The sequence below is a fragment of the Cyprinodon tularosa genome, unplaced genomic scaffold (assembly GCF_016077235.1).
Source record: "Cyprinodon tularosa strain WSP-4 unplaced genomic scaffold, ASM1607723v1 ctg70, whole genome shotgun sequence".
NCBI classification, from domain to species: Eukaryota; Metazoa; Chordata; class Actinopteri; order Cyprinodontiformes; family Cyprinodontidae; genus Cyprinodon; species Cyprinodon tularosa.
The window spans coordinates 557,156-578,172 of NW_024039452.1; the positions used below are offsets into that span (position 1 = coordinate 557,156).

A 21,017-nucleotide genomic window follows, 5' to 3' on the forward strand; every position below is an offset into this window, starting at 1 on the left:
TGAGTTCCAAGCTTTATAGAGCAGACCAACAAAGCCTTATTTCAGCTTAGAAAACGTGCTAACTGACCAGGCGAGTTTTGAGATGAGTTGGGATGATACTCCCTTTTCAGAGGCATCGGCCATTATTGGGTATTGCAGGCTACCAATAACCTCAACAACTCCCTATTACTAAGGGTTGGACCTGTTTTTTCAGTTCAGATAGCATGTTTTGTAAGCCATAACAAGGCTTTGTTGTGCTAATCTATAAAACGTGGAACTCCAGACTTTTTGAATTGATAAAGCTTCCTGAATGGGAGGCGAACATCTTTAAATTAAAAAAAAAAGTCCACTGGTTTTTAAACTTTTTTTGTTTTACTTTTTTTGGAAGGACTAAGACCTGGAAGACTGAGAATCTTCACCAGTGTATTGCAATATATATATATATATATATATATATATATATATATATATATATATATATATATATATATATATATATATATATGTATATAATTGTGTGTATATATATGTGTGTACACATATATGTTTATATATCTATATCTATATATCTATATCTATATATATATATATATAATATATATATATATAATTTAAATGTATATATATACACATATATAAAAAAATATATATATGTATATACAATATATATAAATATGTGTGTGTGTGTATGTATAATATCTGCTTCTGTCTCCTTAAACCCCAGTCGGCCTCAGCAGATGGCCGCTCACACTAAGCCTGGTTCTGCTGGGGGTTTCTTCCTGTTAAAAGGGAGTTTTTCCTCTCCACTGTCGCTACAAGCATGCTTAGCGTGAGGGATTGCTGAAGAGTCAATGAGTCAATGCAATCAACTGGTTTTTTCTTAGATAGGAAACTTTAATCAATTTGACTGTATAATCTGGTGAACTGTACAGGGCCTTGAGATGACATGTGTTGTGAACTGGCACCATATGAATGAACTGAATTGAATTTTATATATATAGATAGATAGATAGATAGATAGATAGATAGATAGATAGATAGATAGATAGATAGATAGATAGATAGATAGATAGATCTCAAATAAAGAAAGAAAGAAATGTAGTCTAAAGCTTCATTACTTCCTATTAACACGCCATTGAACGGTGTGTGAGTTGGTTTGGGGCAGTACTGCTGTATCTGTTCACACTGTGGTGGCAAAGCTTTTAGTGAGTCAATCGCCTGTGGCCTTTGTGTCCGCTTCCACAAGCAGAGGTTTGTCTCTCAGGGTCCTCGCTCCCAGATTAATCCTAATCCCTTTCAAAACTTTGACTCGGGTTGTACTTAATCCTAGACGAAACCGAAACCCGCTCCCTGTGGAGATGAGTGTGCTCACTGCTGTCGTGGCGTTTCACTCCCAAGCCATCACCCTTGTTCAGGAAACCGCCTGCATGTGTTGATTGCATGTTTAGGGATCGAAGTGGTTGTGTTTGTGTGGAAGTTGTAAGGAAATGGTTAGCCTATGTGGTGAACGTCAAGCCATCTGTATTGCGGATTTGGTGCTTGTGTGTGCGTCTGTTTGTCTGTGTGCATGCGGTTGTGGTTGCAGCCCTTTTTGTGGACAGGGTGATCAGAGTCCCCTGGTGGCATCATGGGGACGAGCAACTGAAGGAAATCAGGGCACTCTAAATTTGTCACTGCAGCATAACCCACTTAATGAAAGAATACAAGCTTCCTTGTATGCACTTTCCCTCCGACTGCTCGGTGCTTGTGTATATTTTTCCTTTTTTTATCACACAGGCACCCATGTTGACAAGCGTTAACTGGGTAATATGGAAATCAGAAGGCAACGAGCACATGTTCAAATGAGTCAGTGTTTTCAGTTGTCAGCCTTTGCATGGGTGTTTTCCTTTGCAGATTGTGTAGCCTCTGCTCAGGAGCGCTCGGCCTGGATTATGTTGTTACGGTTTACGGAGGCAGTTGAGGGAATACCTCCAGCTAGCACATCCGAGACAGAGGAAAAGATTTGTTTGCCCTCAGGCTTCTGCAGGGGTTGCAAGATAGTTTAAACCCAGCTAAAACCCCCTGTATGCTACAGACACCTGAGAAAAGATTTTTTTTTACTGCATTTATGTTGGTAAATATCTCCTTTAAAGACACTTCTTAGTAAAGAAATTGTTCTATTAGTAAAGAAAGTGTACAAGCAAAAAAAAAAAAAAATTTAACGAACAGTTTTGTATTTAGAGTAATTTAATGATTCTAATATATACTAAATCCACATGAATTAGAGGTGTGACAATACATCCTGCTCACTAGATGAGATAATATGTAAAAGTGGATTTTATTATTTTTTTTTTTTCTCTAGTTCTAATTAGAGATGCACTGATCCGATACCTGGATATTGGCTCTGATATCGACTAATTAAATGCATCAGATATTGGTGATTTGAAATTAGATGTCAGAGATCCATTCCAATATGTTGATTGTTTTCTTTTTTATCAATGTTTATTTAAAAGTTAAAGCCTTCACTCAAATGGTAAAAGATATGGACCGTTTCTCAATTCCCAAGAATTAGGTTAATTTTTAAATTAACCTAAAAAATATACATTTTTGGATTGAAAATGAAATAAAATGAAGGTCTTATGACTTTTGAAACTGATTTTTAAAGAAGTGGTTCAGTTAAATGAATGTGTTTAGGTACATTTTTTAATTGAATGCTTATTTTTGGATAAAACAAAAAATAAAATAAAGGACTTATGACTTTTGAAACTGATTTTTAAAGAAGTGGTTCAGTTTAAAGTTTCCAGTTCAAGTTTAATCCATGGAACTATTTTAAAATTCAAAAATAAATAATAATATAAAGTAGATGAACACGTATGGTCAAAATTGCCTTAAAACAGATAAGGAAATTTCTTAGTTTAGTAAAGACATCCTGTAAAATCTTAAGTCATGTCAACCTAACAGTCATGTCCAAAAACGGCTTGTTTTGTTTTTATGACCGGAATTGTGGAAAACAACTCGTGAAGTTGGACCAGCTAGAAGAGCGAGGTGCTCGAGAACGCTGGGACCCTTTTTCCACCTGGATCCCCGCTATTTTTGACCCTCGTGTCCCTCCGTTGTCGGACAAACTCGGCCCCACCTCCTTCCGCCTTGGCCGTATCTAGACCCACAGCGTATAGCGCAGACCACGCTGAAAATTTAGCATAAATCAAAAATGTCTGCGTCAAGCTCACTGTGACACACTGCTGTAAGAGTATAACCAGGAAGCGAGGTAGGAGGGCAAAATAGGTGTAGCGCCACCGCAGCACAGGAGTCAGATTTACGCCCAGGAGCAAATGGATAAAAATAGACTGGAGGAAAAAAAACAATGAATTGATTCTCTTGCGGACGTATCGATGCATCGGATTGTTGGCTGTTGGATCGATGCATCGATACAAAACGATTATTATTTACACCCCTACAGGAAATAAGATACGCATAGAGTAGAGCGGATGTAGATTAGACCAATCAGAGATCTCCTGTCTGCGGTCAACTACAATTTAGGAGAGATGCACCAGAGTGTCTGCGGAGGGGGCGTGGTCATATTTACATTCACTGCTACACACGCAGACAACCTGGTTTCTGAGTATAAACCAGCCTTAAGTGTGTCCACCATATTGGATCAGTCCATTTGCTGCACAGGTTCAAAAAGGTCCAAACAGACAGCAGCAAACCATTTGAAAACAAACAGTGCGAAGAGCAGTGTTGCCAACTCAGCACTTTTGTTGCCACATTTAACGACTTTTCAGACCCTCTAGCACTTTTATTACATAAAACCGCCTAGTGCGAAATCTAGCAACTTTTTTCTGCTACTCGAGACTTTGGCGACAACATATAAAAGGAGCAAACTCTGCTCTCCACTGCAAGCAGATTGGTAACCCCGCCTCCTGCTCTCCTCTATCTTGTCTGCTGTCATGATTGAAGCAGCTATTATTTCATACGTTTGAAAAATAGAGAACAGATAAGCAGATCGTGGCTTTTCTACAGTGAAAAGAATGACTGTTATTTACTTTTGCCGCCGCCTTTTTGGAAACACAGGAAGGAGCAATCAGCTAAGTGAGCTTAGTGATTGGAGAAAATCTTTCATTCCTTTTGAGACGGCATGAAAAGTCAACTTTGTACAAAACATAGAGAGGAAAACACCAAGAAAAGGGATAATAAGGCGGGGACAAAACATAGAACAAACAATGTATGTCTATTCTATTAAAATTTCTGTATCTGTGTAATGGGTCTGTTTTATGTGTTGTCTTCTCAGTTCAGAGGATCCCCTGCCTGTCTTTGCCTAGGGCCCCCAATTTCCTAAATCCGCCCCTGACGCCATCAGTGAAGCTAAAACTAATGTAGCATATTTACAGACCAACGTTTTTCATCTTATTCGATTACTAGATTAGTTGAGCAGCAAAAATTATGATGTGATCCTGCTAAAATGATAGATGACTGGTTTGCACACATTCATTCAAAGTAAACTTTATGATAAAACATAAATTTGAGACTTTTATTACCATTTTTACAGTCATAGTTGTACAAACATTTCTGTAATGTTTAGTACAATCTGACTCTATGCTAACATCTGACTGTGGTGAAACTAATAATATTTCTCTATGTGAGATATCAGGGACCGGTGGAAAGATACACTGGTGACCCACAATTTAAACTGTATTTATTTCGTTTTTGTTGTTTTGCTTGAGAACAAATGTTGATGTAATTCTTGTGTTGAAGAATTGACAGTTGAAGAAGTGGAAAAAAATTATTATTCGATTCTGACAATAGCATTAACACTTTTTACCATTCATGAAAACCCAGCATTACATATCATGTCAATTGGCGGCTAGATAGTTTGTTATATCTCTGCTGCACCTTTGTTTTACGGATCTAGTTTTTATAATCCTTTCTAATCATTTTTGTCAAGACCCCTTTGTCCAAAGTCCAAAGAAATGTCTAGGAATAGGAAATCTTTCTTTTGTCTCCTTGAGACCGAAGGTTCTGTAAATGTCTTTCATGTGCGACTTAAAGTCCTTGTTAAACAGCTAGCACTGTGCTTTGTCAGCATATTGAAATAGTTCTTTGAGTAACTGTCCCCCAGGGGCCGAGTCTGTTTTCTGGGGCCCATATAGACACTGCCCACCTTTGTGTTGGAATTTGAAGTGAGAAAAGAGAAGCCTTGTGAACATTTATATTCTCTAAGAAAGGAGCAATTCTAAAAGACCCTAAAGAAAGCATAAAAAAATTATTTGTGGGTCTTCTCTTTTTATTATAATAGATTTTTTTTATACCATCACTAAATACACTTTAAACCAGTGGCGGCCGGAGGAGTTTTTTCCTGAGGGGGGCTATAAATTCAAAACAGACATACCAAAAAACAATCAAACATATTCTAATTTATCATTCCAGTATATTTATATTAATTCCAACAACAACAAAAAACACTTAATTTCATTTACAGGTTTACTTTTTGTACAAAATGTTACCCTTCTTAGGCTTTGTGAAGGCAAATCTGGGTTTTGCAGTTTTGCATGCACTATTATTGTGGCACAAACCTAAAAAAAAGTTATGCACCAGTTTAATCATGGAGAAGCTATTACTTTTTTTTATCTATAACTACTATGTATTTTCTGAGAATGTGTTTATTTAAGAGCAATTCTGCAAATTTACTAACGCCTTGAAAAAGTACACTGTTATATTATTTTCCATGTGAATCCCAAATTGTTCATGCTTCTTGTCTTTTTTTAAAAGTGCTTCAAATCCGTCCTACCTGTCTTTATCCATACTGGGTCAGACCATGACGTTTTAAAAGGAGGCAGGAAAGCAGAATAAAGTGCAGGGGTTGACGTTAAGGATTTTTACCACTTGCCCAAAGGGCAAGTGACTTTCACATTTCATTTGCCCAGAAACAATTTTTACTTGCCCTGTATAATGTTTGATAAATATAGTCCCTAATATTCATTTTTATATATATATCAATGAAACATGTTTGTTTTTTAAATGTTTTTTTGTAATTCAGTATTTTTTAAGTTTACAGGTTCCTGGTGTGTATATGTATGCATCAGATAATGAACTCAAGCCTACATTACTGTGTTAACATGCTTTTCAATTGTTCCTGCACATTCTTTTCAAACTAAACTTTGCTTTAAACTGTTGTGTGTTTGGAAAAATATAAATTGTAATGTTAAAAATCTAAAAAAAACTTGACAGGTTAAAAACTTAAGATAAATCACAAGACAGAAGTCAATGTCACAAATGAATAACTTTTATTTTAGAGTCACGGTATGTTTATACAACATAATACTATTAATATAATGTGACTTTTCTAGAGAATCATTATACATAGTTATTTTATACAGGGTTTCCACAGTCTTACATCATTTCAGAATTCCCTGACTTTTAACTGACTCAGGATTAGTTTTCCCTGACAAAAATAAATGCAGCAACAAGACAATAATAATAACACAACAGGTCACCAATTTAACATGTTTAGCTCTATAATATTTAATGGCACCTCTCCAATTTCTAAGAGAAAAAAAATTTAATGGACATTTTTTAATGTATGACCTGCATCACTGTACAGAAGACTGCCATATAATAGCGCTTTCTAGCTTGTTTGTCGTTTTGGTAACTACATCAAAATTACCACTAGGTGGAAAAAAATCACGCCATCTAGCGGAAAATCACCCGGCTTTTTCAAATCACGCGAGAATGGGTCTAAAACAACAAAAATGGCGCCGGCAACGCTTGTGGGTTGTTTTCATCGAATGTCAGTGATTTTAAAGTACTTTTGAGTGATAAATAATTTTTTTTTGCGAACATTGCACTTGCCCGGCGGGCAAATGCAATGAAATTTGTAGTCTCCCGACAACAAAAACTACTTGCCCCGGGCGATCGGGCGATGGGTAACATCGAGCCCTGAAGCATAAGCCTCGCTGCATGCAGTTAGCTAAGGCTTGTAAGTAGACCAGGTCCTGGAAAAAGACCAAGTGTGCCGTCTCCATCTGTCTTTTGGACTCTTGATTAATTTTTAAAATTCGGTTGATCAGGTCCAAATGCTTTCACCTCCAGCTTCTCTTCATTTAAGGGACTTCACTTAATTAAATTTTTCATGCTCCCTTTCTCTCTCTCTCTCTCTCACCAATGATCGTCTCCAACTTCCATGACCTGACCTGTCAATCAGCCGCACTATAACTGTGACGTCAGTTCCTTTCAGCTCACGGTGCAGGAGAGCTACACCCCGAGATCTCCTTTCATTTAGTTTTGCAAAGGCGGTACTGCACATGAACAACTTTCAACAAGAGCGTCACCATACGTCACCAATCCTACAACATCTTTAATAATCATTAACCTTTCAAAACTCATTTAAAAGCATTTACAAATAATAACTCAAGATGCATGAAAACTACACTGGTAAAATGTTTAATTCAGTTCACATGAGCACAAGGCATGTCTGCTCATCGCAGTTATATAATTGGTCAATGTGTGCAAGCAACATATTCTCATTATCAGTTCGTATGAAATCGTACGAAAAGTTATGCACAGTATTTCGTACGTTTTGGACGTTTTTCCTCGAAAAAACCGATCAGTGCGCATGCGCAGCCAGACAGACGAAAAAAGCAGATCCGCGGACGGACATAAAAGTGGGAAAAACAGTGCAATAATTACTTCTTGATGTCTCTAACTAGGTTGCTTGCTGTTTTGTATCTTAGGGTTAGGCGTTAGACACTCTCTCGACGATGACCCCCCCCCCCCCCCCAACCCCACTCCGACGACTACAGCAGTGGGTAGGGGATCAAAGGCAATGCACGGGCCGACGCACGTTCGTTGGTATCTCTCAGATCCATAGCCAAGCCAGTTTGTAGAACTTGGAGAACTAGGGTTAGCTTTTAGAGTAATGGCTAGGTTTTAGGGTTAAGGCAAGGCTTAAAATTAGGTTTAGGGCAAGTGTCAAGGCTAGGGATCGGCTAAGTGTAATTTTAAGGCAAGGGTCAGGTGTTAGGTTTAGGCATGGATTCCACTAATATTAGGGTCAGTAGCTAATTGGACTGGTAAGTTGATAGTAAGGGCTAAAATTAGGTTTAGGGCAAGTGTCAAGGTTAGGGATTGGCTAAGTGTAATTTTAAGGCAAGGGTCAGGTGTTAGGTTTAGGCATGGATTCCACTAATATTAGGGTCAGTAGCTAATTGGACTGGTAAGTTGATAGTAAGGGCTAAAATTAGGTTTAGGGCAAGTGTCAAGGTTAGGGATTGGGTTAGGGTCAGGGTTAGGGCTAATCGTATGTTAAATTCTATGTCATTGAATGGTGCGTAAGATGCGCATGCGCAAGGATATCTTGTCTCGAGGCAAGACGTAAAAATACGATGAAAAAAACGTCAAAAACGTACGAAATTACTGTGCATAACTTTTCGTACGATTTCATACGAACTGATAATGAGAATACACTGGTGCAAGTATTGCCCGACACAAGAAAAAAACGTGAGCTGAAAAAATAAGCCGCCCGATGTATCGTTCTGTCTCTACAATTTGTGGTCTAGAAATAAAACACACCCATAATCAGATGGACAGCTTCAGTAAAACAGTTACATTAAAATTGCAACCTAACAGCTAAACAGGAAAACACCAATTATATTCTATTATATTTCCAAATTTTTATTGAGGTTTTATAGAATCCAAAATCAGTTCAGACCACAAGAGAAAAAGCAGGGTTTGTAAACCTCATATTTAACAATTTTTTAATTGTCATGAATAAATAAATACATATGAATAAATAGCACATGTACATATTGGTTGCTTTATGTTTAGAGGTTTTCAGATGAACATTTCTTCATGGTTGCCTGATGGTCATATGTCTTTGTTTTTGTTTTTTTTATTCATTAGTTAATCAGTTAACTTGGGCATTCCTCAGGGAACAAACACAGGCTTGTTTTTCTGTTTTTTTTTCATGCGGAAGGGGTGGGGGGGATGGAGTTATTCTAGGTATGCATGCCGCCAGCCTCCATCTGCATCCCATTCCTTTTTTTTGGTGTGTATCCTCACACATCCCCTTTATCTTCAGAATATTAAAGCACTGCACTGTCAGGAGCTATTGTAAGGATTGCTCCCCAAATCTTTTTTGCATGACTGATTCCCTTTTGTTTCATCACGCTTATTCATCCTCTACAAATTGTCTTAAATATGACATGATGTGAGGGGGGAAAGTGGAAGAGGAGAGAGGAGGGGGGAAAAGTGTGCAAATGAAAAAGATAGGGACATAGGGATGAGAGAGGTATATGGTGCATAGGCATATGGCAGTCGTTTAAAAAAGAACCTTTGGTGAAGTGCTCCAGGGCTTTGAGGGAGACTTGTGAGGGCATAAAAGAGAGAAAGTAGAAGGGAAACAGAAGTGACAAAAAAAGAGAGGACAAGTGAGAAATATAAATGCTAAAAGGTGGAGAAAAAAAGGAGTGAGGGGGAGAAAAGTGAGAAGAGAGATGGGTGAATGAGAGAGGGAAGAGAGGGAGGGAGAAAGCGCTGGAGGGGTGATATTTAATGTGATAAATGAGTTGTGACAGTCCGCCTCTAACCCCTTTCCAACCAGCAAGGCGGAGGACTACAGAAATAGAAAGCATTATGGGTAAAAGGGCATATACACCATTATATATGGATATAGAAAGAAAACCGTTCTGTAGGAATGCAAAGGTGGAGGGAGCTCAGTGCCAGCAGAGGGACATTCATAGACAGCATTATAGTGAAGGAGGGAGTGGTGATGCATGCTTATAGCCTGTAAAAGCACTGAGTGAAGCAAAGCAATTTGGGTAAAGGACACACAACATCATGGCGAAGGGAAAAAAAGGAGAAATGCAACAGTGGAGGAAGGAGGGGAAGATAGGCGATGCAGCAGTGGCTTAATCATTCACTCTCTGAGAATGCAAGAAGAAAAAGGGGGGGGTGAACCAAAGCTGAAAGACAGAAAATGTAAAGAACAATCCCCCATGTTGGATTTACTAAAAGTTTTCCATGTCTCCTGCCTATAAGGGACAGCTAATTATGCCTTGTCATTACGCAGCATGGAACGCTAGCAGGAGGCTCTTGCTTGCTTTGTGTTCACGTTAGGTAGTCGTTGGGAGCAATGGCAGTGCTGGGCCATCTGCTGCGGTTGTGGTCTATGGACTGGAAGGCAGAGGGTCCAGAAGACAATGACAGCCACTGTAGTTGGAGGTTGGGGAGTGGAAGCCTGGGAGATGACTCATGGGGAGGAATGAAGAGGGGAGAAAGAAAGAGGAGGGGAGGGCCGCCAAGTTTTGAGGGAGACTAAAAGTCGGGAGCGAGAACAAACGGGATGTGAGCCACCCAATGGCTGAAGATCACTATTTGATCTCCCCTCAATGACCTTGAACACTACCCCTTTCCCCCTACTTCATAGTTTCTCATCTTCAACTCTTCTCTTTTCTTCTTCTCCTCCCTCCATACCTTTGCCTTTCAACTTGGTTAGAAACTGTGGTGCTTGGTTTATGGCCGCAGGCCACAGAGTGATCAAATGTGGCGATGATGTCAATCCATTGCTGTTGGGGGAACGCAAATTTGAATCAAATTATCAGCAGGCTTGTGCAATAATATGCTGGAGTGATGTTAAAGCAGCTTTAACTTTTCTTTCTTTTTTTTTTCTTCTTTTGCTTTCCAAGCAGCAGTGAGGACAGCAAGATTCTCTCAGGAGCCCGCAGACCAGTCGGTGGTGAGGGGCCAGAGGGTGCTCCTGTCCTGCGTCGTCTTCAACTATTCTGGCATTGTTCAGTGGACCAAAGATGGTCTGGCTCTGGGCATCGGAGAGGACCTGCGGGGTAAGACTTGTTATGTCGTCCTTAGGCTCTCCTTTCATAACAATGAGTTCAGATTTAAAGCTACTTTGAATTTCTTTGAACTGAAAGTACTGAGGCTGCACTTTTAAGTTTGGAATCTGCACTTGAACTCACTCCACATATGAACATTCAGACAAAACATTCTCCTCTGCTTAGCCTTAGGGTAAGTTTACTAAAGTTCCTACAATGTTTTACATACCAACACCTCTGGAGCATTGGACATATACCAGGCAACAGAAATAGGAGTTTAAAGAGTTAATATAATTTAATTATGCTTCAGTTTTTAAATCAATGGTTGGATTTTTGAAGGTTGGGATATAAAAATGAACAGAAATGTCAATAGAAGTTAAAATTTACAGTGAGAATGTCTGAAGTTTCATACCTACCATTATGAACATTAGTCTAACTGGTTTGTGGTATATCTACCTTCAGTAAATGTGTGCCTACGCAGCTAGGAAGTAGAAATAACAGCAGCAGGGAGGTAATCTGATTACTAACCATATCAACTAGCGAATCCCACAGGTTCTGCTGAATTTACCAGATGCAAATTTTGAACCTAAAGCTAAATATAGCAAAGTACTTATTCAATGCTCTTCTCAAAATCACAGTAAACTAATTGGCATTACCTTCTTCATTAGATAGCACAGTTACATTGGAGAAACCAAAGAACAAGGACACAAACAAAAGCACAACACAGGAGAGTCGGCAGCTCTGTGAGAGATTCTGCTGTCCACTCGCACAAGAACAAAGGTCACACCTTTGTTTTAGAAAATTATCAGATTTTGGACAGAGAGGACAGATGGTTTGAAGGAGGGGCTAAGGAGGATATCTTTGTTAAAAAAGAAAAGCCATCACTGAACGAGGGGGATTGCCGTTCTAGTTTTCAGTTGTCTTCTATTCATTCCTGGAACTTATTACGAAGGAGTTACATAAGCACACTCATCATAATTCAAATGGCCAAACACAAAACCCATACACAACAACAGACTCCCAACAACCAATGAGAACAACGGGTGGGTCTTTGAGTCCAGTTACCTCTGGTTTAAACCTTTTTTTTCTGGTTGCCATGACCCAGATGACAGAATTTGCACTAAGAGAAATAAGACAAGGGAGGGTGTTAAAATATCAAGGCACTAGGAATGAATTGGTGAAGAAAATCACTATTTTTATTTAAAAACTCATTGAATATGAATGAAAATATAGAATTGATTTATCGGCTTGGCTGTTTCGACCACAGCTTAGGAATCACGGATCTATGCTATTGTTAGTAACATAACTATATTAGAAAGAAACTACCAAAAATAGCAACTCAATTCAACAGTGAAACACCCATGCTCACCATGAAGGTATCAGTCGGATGGTAAAAGAAGATGAAGGAAAAAAAATTAAATTGATGAATCTCTTTGTAAAAACAAAATACTTGGAATACATTTTACTAAGCCTTTGGGTATGTGATAGAATTTCCTGTCTTATCTGGCTAGCATTCCCCAACACTTAGATATGTGCTATGCTCTAGGAGTTGGAAGGTCACCAGGAGAATTTGAGGTTTCTCTTCTACTTTGATGTACTTTTATTCCACCTAGACATATGGGAAATGGCTTTAGTTTCCTAATGGTGAGTCATTTAGAATGTTTTTAGAGCATAAACAGTAGTGTATAGGATTTCCTAAAAGCGCGTTCACGAGTCTACGGAAACCGCGGCAGACCAAACCAGACGAAAGTGCGCATTCAGCTCGGCAAAGAACTCATGCTCTTCCTCAACACTGAAGTCCTCAGACATTTTTCTTTCGTTGTTTCTTTCTTTGCACAGGTAAACAGCACATTTCTTCTTCTACGCTTGCATTATCGGCAGAGCAGACGCTGAATGCGCACTTTCGTCTGGTTTGGTCTGCCGCGGTTTCCGTAGACTCGTGAACGCGCTCATTAAGATACTTAGACGGGTATGGGGCATTGAAGGCTCACAAAAGAAGCCAAACAACACCCATTTAAAAAAGTTTTGACGTTTTGTCAGTTTCAATATGCATGTTTCCTAAACAAAAACAAGGCTTTGTTAGGCTACTCTATAAAGTCTCGAACTCAACGCTGTGTCTGACATTTTGAATTGAAAAGGCCTCCTGGATGGGAAGCGAAACGTCTTCAAACTTGGAAACAAAGTCCAGTGGATTGTTTTCCACTTTTTGAAAGGATTCAATAATATACTTGTTTACTAAACCGAATAAGATCGTTTCTGTTTTCTGTAATCGTTATGGAGAAGGCAGCGGTTGAAAGTAAGCCATACATGGCCCCACAAGCTGTTAGAGGCACACAGCAAATGTGTCCCAGTTGCTCAGCAGGAGGCCAAACCAAACCTTTTGCAAGACAGATATAAATAAAAACAGTCCATCACTGTTGCTTTTTGCAACAGTGATGGACCTACATTAGATTAGATTCAACTTAATTGTCATTGCACAGGTACAGGTACAAGGCAACGAAATGCAGTTTAGGTCTAACCAAAAGTGCAATAGCAGCAAGTGCAGGATAAATAATGGTTCTATAAATACAGGGCATGGGTTCTACTGAATAAGTATAGAGATGAATACCAATATCAACAGAATCTTACTAATAGATGAATATAATATATAGATATAAGTCCATGTTGAGGGGGTTTGAATACTTTTACAAGTGTTATATACGCTGATGACACTGGTGCTATTGCTGGCTGGTATAAGAAAAGCTACATTCATGTTAGGATAATCTAACAGACGTTTTTAATGACGATAACCCCCCCACCCCTCATCCCATTGTGTCAAAATGTGCACATTTTTAGCTGGATGCTAAATTTGCCCAGCTTCAGCACTCAGTGGGAATTTTCTCTGCTCCCTCCGGCAGCGTTTGCAGACTGTCAGCTTGGCTCAGCTGCATCACGTCATCGCCTCTGTCAGACCAGCCACTGCTGCTAGCTGAGGGGGTTGGCTAATACTGGTTAATGTCCGGTGTTCGTTCAGGGCTATATGTTGCTGAACTCATGTGGCCATGCAGCAGCTCCGTTGTTCTCTCTCTGAGCGTTTTCTTTCCTTTCTTTCTTTCTTTTTTTTTTCACCCCGGCGATTTTCCACTTTGATTTTGTATGACTTGGGCAAAACTCCAGCTAAGTGATTCATTTGAGTTACAACACTGGTTTCAAACAGAGGGGGTTGCGCAGTTACAGATCAAAACATGTGGCCAGATGTGTGACTGATAGTCCCAAAGAGAGGTTTCACTCTTAGTGATATGTGGTTGCTTCGTATTTGTTGTTGTTGTCTCTATGTCTACTGCAGTTGTGTTCTCCTTTCTTTCTTCTCTACATCACCTCATCTCTATGAAGCTCTGTATACTAGGATTTGGGACTCTCTCCTCTCCTCTGTCTGTCATGCTATTCCTGTGTGACCTCCTCCTCTTAGATCCCCTGTTCCTCTCTGTCCCTGCTGCTCTCGTTCTTTTGCTGCCTTTGTTGCACTGAGCCCTCTCCGGTTCTTCTTTTAACTTGTCCGTCCTGTCACTCATCAGTCCTCACTTTTAATTCTCGTACTCCTCTTTTTCATCCCTTCCTTCTCTCCTGCTGCCTCTCCTTTCTCTGTTTTCTATCACTAAGGTTTAATCTTGTTATTACTGTAACGGCTGTAAGCTCAAAAGAAGAGCTTTGTGAAAACGTGAATGAACACATGCCCTCTGTCCCTGCACGCTCCCATGCATGCGACACTCTGCATGCAAATGCGTGCATATAAAAGGCGGCATGCACAAATGCAGCCAGAGAAGAGGAGACAGGAGGTTTGGGCGAATGGTGCTGTCAGGAGGCTGCTCACGTAAACAAGCAACAGAGAGGTTCATGTGGCGATCTGGGCGACAAATTCAAACAAGTTCTGCACTGTGGATTGAAGTCGATTTTTGTCCTATAAAACGCTCCTGTCATAATGCTTTACCCCTCACTTACCTGATGCTAGTGGAGTGCAGGAACGCCACCTGATGGCGAGAATGCACAGCAGTTGCACAGCTGGACCTGGCGTTGGATGGGGGAAGGGACACGCTGTGTGTGTTTCTGCATGAGTGCATGTGCTTATTTTTGTGCAACTTTGTCGAATGTCATGAGGCCACGCGTATCTCTGGTGTCCTTTAGGCAGATGCTAAAAGAGAGAGATTAAAGTGGCAGTCGTGACACAGATCTGATGTTTCCTAATCAGTGGAAGCAGAACAAAGCTGCATGGTGTCTGAGGAGCCTTAGGCAGGTTACTCTTTGGTCGTAGGGACTTGAAGGGTTAGATTAATTTATATATGAGATGCAAAATGATGCAGCAGCCAGCCGCAGAACAAGAAACAGCTAAATATGATATCAAACCTATTCTGGTTTTAGAGGGATATCTGACTTTTTTCTAGAAGTTATTGCTCTTGTTAAAAGTCTCTGTGTGTCTGTAGCCTGGCCCAGGTACCGCGTGCTGCGAGTCCAGGAGCTGGGTCAGTACAACCTGGAGATCCTTTCTGCCGATCTATCCGACGATGCCCTGTATGAGTGCCAGGCGCCTGATGCTGCTCTGAGATCCAGAAGGGCCAAACTCACCGTCCTCAGTACGTTTCTCTTCCATATGTCGCTTTGCTGTTCTGTTTGGGTTTCTAATCGGCCTGCCCCTCTCTTTGTCCGCCTCACTAGTCCCTCCGGATGATCCCGTTATCGATGGAGGACCGGAGGTGTTGCTCACCGCGGGGGAGTCATACAACCTCACATGTGTGTCTCGTGGAGCTAAACCTCCCTCAATGGTGGAGTGGCTTAAAGACGGTCTGCCTGTAGAGGGAGCTGTCAGCACCACCGTGAGTTTCAATCACCTTTCATTTAAGACATAAAACTAGTCAGCATTTCCCCAAGAGTTTTGAATTCTTTTTCTTTTGCCTCCTCCCAGGAAGTACTTGCAGACAGGAAGAGGGTGACCACACGGAGCCTGCTTCCCATCCATCCCATTGACACAGACACTGGGAGGAACTACAGCTGTGTGGCCACAAACCTGGCTGCTCCATCTGGGAAGAGCACAACCGTCACCCTTAATGTGCACCGTAGGTCATGTTGTTGTTTTTTTTAACACAGGGCTGCAAATGAAACAATATACTGGCAGCTAATGTTATGCTACGTTCAAACTGCTCACGCTTTGGACAGCAAAAATTTGCTACTTTCAGACCGCAAGCAGCCGAGGCAGCAGCCAATGGTTGAAACACATCAAGGCACATCCAAAGGTTCCGCAGCTCGTTTTGATCAGCAGGAGCAGCACCTCACGAGCTTCTGAGCATCTGAGGCGTGTGACGCGCTTCAGAAGCAACAGCTGCTAGAGGCTGGGCCAGAGGCTGCTGTTGAACGGGATTCCCAGTGACAGCGCACCACCAGTGTTCGGGGCAGGATCGTAATCTTGATGAACTGACTGTACAGATTAAGCTGTTAGGTGGACTTTCTAACTTAAAAATGTATTAAAACTACTTTTTACCCACGTATAACAGCAAATATAGCTGCCATTGTTACAGGCAAACAAAGGATCGGGTAGCTCCGCCCAACGTGCATCAGACCCACTTTTTTCGACCGTGCAGCTAGAACAGTGTGTCAGAACTAAACTTGTACAAACATCAAAAATGAAGCAGCACACGTGGTTTTGCTGCTTCTACTACGTGCGGTCTGAATGTAGCATTAGATTTTTGAAGGTACCTTTTGATGCACCTTGATGCGTGTCAATCATTGACTTTGCACCTAAACTAGCTGCTGCTGCTTCAATGACGCGCGGTCTGAACATAGCATTAAATGTAGCTCCTTAAATTGTTTTAAGGTTTTTATTAATTACAGCCACAAATCTAAATGTGTTTCAGTTAGACAAAAAAAAAATTAAACTTTTTTTATTTTGAAGTAAAAAAAAGAAATCATGGATTTTAAAATCTGAAAAGTGTGGCATGAAACCTGTTTGTCTTTCTTTACTTTGATACATCCAAATACATTTCAGTACAATTGGCTGCTTTCAGAAAACACAGCCTAAGCTTAAAGTCACCCTCCCCACCTTTAAAGGTGGACCTGGTGGAAAACGCTTTGTCTTCATCAGACTTCATGTGAACATGAATGAAACTTGAAAGAAACAGAGCCTAGAACAGAGATGTACCTTTCAACAAGACAACAGCCCTTAACATGAAGTCAGAACTACAACCAAATGTTTAAAATTTAGACACATGAGCTAGAATTGAGGAGAATAAGTCATGTAGGTAACAGATCTGACCTGAACTTTTTAGATTTTCATTTGTTGAACATTTTTTTGCCTGTTATTATTCCTCCTCACAGTTATGTTCTATATTCTGTGGTTCAATTATATGAATGTGTGTAGAAAATTGAAGGGGATAGAGATGCTTTAATAAAGCAAGGTAATATATAGACAGAGTGTCTACTGCATAAACTGCAGTAGGATCCATGTTGCCAGAGTCTCTTTGTTTTTCCAGATCCACCAACAGTGACCTTGTCCATTGAACCTCGCTCTGTCCTAGAAGGAGACAGAGTCACCTTCACCTGCCAGGCTCACGCTAACCCTCCTATTATGGGCTACAGGTCTGTTTTAGTCTCTTCTCTGTGCTTTGCTAACCTGTATTACAGAAAAACCCTAATAACTTACAAATGTTGAAGATTTATAATTAAATGTATAGGGGAGGATTTTAATTTTTCAGGTGGATCATCAAAATAAGTGGTCCTCATAATTGTCAATCATTCTGGTGATATGATTCATTTAAGGCCATCCTAGGTGCTCATCCCCAGTTAGCTATCTTTTTTCTGCACGTGCACCTTTAGGCATATACAGTAGTATGGGCCCTTGGCTGGTCCCCTAAGATTCCTTTTTTAAACATTAATTTTTGTACTTGAATATTCTTTCTGTCCTGATTTGTGGACATTAAGATCTAAAGAGAAACACCTTCTTCTGGTCAGACCCTGTAATTCAGTGAAAGGGTGGAGTCAGAGTAAAAAAATACGCACGACCAGGAGGAGCGGGTCACTCCAGTGGCTGGAAGTTGGCTGCCATTTGGCGTTTGACTGGGAAGGGCAATGTTGAATGGCTGCTACTGTATACCGGTATGTGTTGAGACAGTCATTGAAGCTCATCTTTCTCACCATAGTTCTTTGAAAATGGCTGAGGTTTGTAAAAAAAAAGTGTCTACGAAGTTTATGAGAAGAAAAAGAAAGGCCTCAGTAGAGGCAGATATATCCCTTAATGCTTGCCCGTGCAGTTAGCTATCGTTTTGTGCGTGAGTGAGCTACGGTTTCAGACAGTCATTGAAGCTCATCTTTCTCGTAAGAGAAAAAGTGTCTACGAAGTGTATGAGAAGAAGAGAAAGGCTTCAGAAGACAGAAACAAGACCAGAGTGTTTTTTGGGAGATTCTTTCAGGCAATGGCGTACACTGAAAGCAGGTTGCCATGCTGTTTGGAAAAAAAAAAGTCCACTTCAATCCAGTTTAGTTTATTTCTATAGCGGCAATTCCCAACACGTCATCTCAAGGCACTTTACAGTTCACCAGAACATACTGTCAAATTGATTCAAAGTTTTCTATCTAAGGAAAACCAGTTGATCGCATCAACTCATTGACTTGAAGGCAATCCCTCACACTAAGCATGCTTGTAGCGACAGTGGAGAGGAAAAACTCCCTTTTAACAGGAAGAAACCTCCGGCAGAACCAGGCTCAGTGTGAGCGGCCATCTGCCGAGGCTGACTGGGGTTTAAGGAGACAGAAGCTGAATTGTAACTTTCCAGGGTGGAAAAAGTTTTTTTATTTAGTAATTTGATGTAAATGGATCTCGGTCGGGATGAACAGGGCACTGGCTCGTAGTCCAAATCAGTTCCTGAAAGACTGTACACTAGAGAGCTCTAAATGTACATAAAAAAAAAAGGAAAAATGTTGCTAGTCGATAGCTTGTTTAATGGCATGCTAAAGCTAGCTATAAAGACGGTTGTAGCAACAGAGACGCATAAGTTTGCATTCACAATATCTGTATTACGTTTGGTTTTTTACATATTTTTTTAACATGTTTGCTTATCATAAATAAATTTTCAGTTAGCGGCGGGGAGTCTGACAGTGGAAAAATTGCAAATCTTTAGGAAACTAAGCTTGGATGAACAGCAACTTCTAAACAGAGATTGCACGAGGAGAAATGGATTTCTGCATGCGTTTAATAAGCATTTCCTCTTTGAAGTGGCTACAGGGTTGTGGACACCCAATTGTTTTTTGAATTGGAGAGGAGTCTTTTTAAAGAAGAGGAGCCTTTTACAAATGTATGAAAATTTGTGAAAATCCTTCATTACACTTTTAAAATTAATTTCCATTTTCTTAAAACATTGTTTCTGTTGATAACATAAGAAAAACTAACATTTTTAACTCTTAGCTTTTTTCAAACTTAAAAAAGTTTTTTTTTTTTCCTGAGAAAATGAAAGAAGGATTTAAGCAAAATGGTTTGATGCACTGCATTCTGAGGTCCAGTCCCTTTTTCATCCCATGGGGCAAGAATTGGAAAATCCTCAATAGTGAAATGATTAAATAGATTTTGAAAACAGTACACTGCTATTTAGTTTTTTTGGTTTTGTTTTTTGTTATTGTTATTTTTAGAAAATCTTTCTTTGAAAATGTTGCCTTTGAATTATTGTTATTTTGTTTTATATTGAGACCATTTTGTTCCAGTGATACTGAAGCAAAGATCACATTTGAAATGGAACCTAAAAAAAACGTAAAAAAAAAAAAAAAAAAAAAATACTACTTTTAAAAGTATTTAATAATATGTATGCACATGTTGAATCAATATTTTAATATATTAAAACTATTATTATTCCTTATTTTTTATTTATTTATTTAATTCTGTTCTTTTTGGGGGGAGTTGCTTATGCTTTCTCTCAGTGGCGAAGGTAAAAACACCAGTATACAAGAAGTAGCATTATACATTATTTAATTTTTTTTTTCTCTCTCTTTACATCAGTGTTACCTGTCTTAATCCATACTGGGTCAGATGGTGTGTAAAAAAATTAGCTTTCAGCTCGGGCCGCAGGAGAACTTTTGCATTAAAGAGGAGCTACTGCACATGCACAACTTTTAATGAGTCAAGGCGGAAATACGTCAACAATCTGACGACGAATGAAACAGCTTTACTCGTCATTAAAGATAAAATATTTATCGAGTTTTTCCTCTCCACTGTCGCTACAAGCATGCTTAGTGTGAAGGATTGCCTTCAAGTCAATGAGTCGATGCAATTAACTGGTGTACCTTAGATAGAAAACTTTGAATCAATTTGACTGTATGATCTGGTTGAACTGTAAAGTGGCTTGAGATGAAATGTGGTGTGAATTGGCGCTATAGAAATACAAATTTCTGTCTGCCAGTGAATGCTGTTGAATGCTTAACCTGGAAGTGTAGAGAACATTATTCATAAATGGGATCCAACAGAAGACGATGAAAAATAAAAAATCAGAGAAAATAACCAGATTACATTATCGGTTCAACTTTTGCGTACACTTTTTTAATGTTTTTTTTTTTTTCAAAGTTCCACTTTTGAAATGCATGTCTTTGCTTTTACTAACATTAAAGGAAAAGTCTTTCTTTATGGTTTGAAAATGTAACCCCGTCTGTGTGAATCCTAGGTGGGCTAAAGGCGGTGTGGTGCTACAGGGAGCCAGGGAGAACGTTTTCACCACCAAGGCCGACCACTCCTTCTTCACTGAACCGGTCTCCTGTCTGGTTTTCAATGCGGTGGGGAAAACTAACGTCAGCATCCTGGTGGATGTGCACTGTGAGTCGCCGTGATCGCTGCTGCGTCTCATGGAGGAAACACACCTTCATTGGGGTTTCTCTTCATCATTTATTGACACAATGAAACATGATTTTGCATGCACAAGACCCCAGCCTCAGTTTGCTGTTTGAGGGCAAATACATTTGCACTGCATATTGTTTTTAGTTGGGAAGTTACCGAGCTTCTGTTTAAAAGTTGCTCTTCTCATAGCTCATACAAGCTAACAGCTGAACTGTTGAGAAAACTCTTAATCATTTCACTGACTCTGCATCACACTAATAAAACCAATTCAAAGTTCTATATTTGCCCCATACATATTTAATGCTCTGAACTTCCATATCACTGTTTTTTCTCCCACACTGTTTACATTTGATCATTGCTGCACTTTAAGGAATGTCATGAAAGCTGCACAAAAT

The 21,017-nt window shown here is 39.7% G+C and overlaps 1 protein-coding gene across 3 annotated transcripts in view; it reads left to right on the top strand.

Moving 5' to 3' along the window:
• Nucleotides 1-21,017, top strand: part of kirrel1a (kirre like nephrin family adhesion molecule 1a) — a 67,789-nt gene that overhangs the window by 28,578 nt on the left and 18,194 nt on the right. For all 3 annotated transcript variants that reach the window (XM_038268406.1, XM_038268405.1, XM_038268407.1), the window contains exons 2-7: nucleotides 10,644-10,796; nucleotides 15,242-15,391; nucleotides 15,474-15,631; nucleotides 15,721-15,871; nucleotides 17,282-17,387; nucleotides 20,453-20,601. In XM_038268406.1, coding sequence (XP_038124334.1) covers nucleotides 10,644-10,796; nucleotides 15,242-15,391; nucleotides 15,474-15,631; nucleotides 15,721-15,871; nucleotides 17,282-17,387; nucleotides 20,453-20,601 — 867 coding nt within the window. The remainder of the gene's footprint in view (nucleotides 1-10,643; nucleotides 10,797-15,241; nucleotides 15,392-15,473; nucleotides 15,632-15,720; nucleotides 15,872-17,281; nucleotides 17,388-20,452; nucleotides 20,602-21,017) is intronic.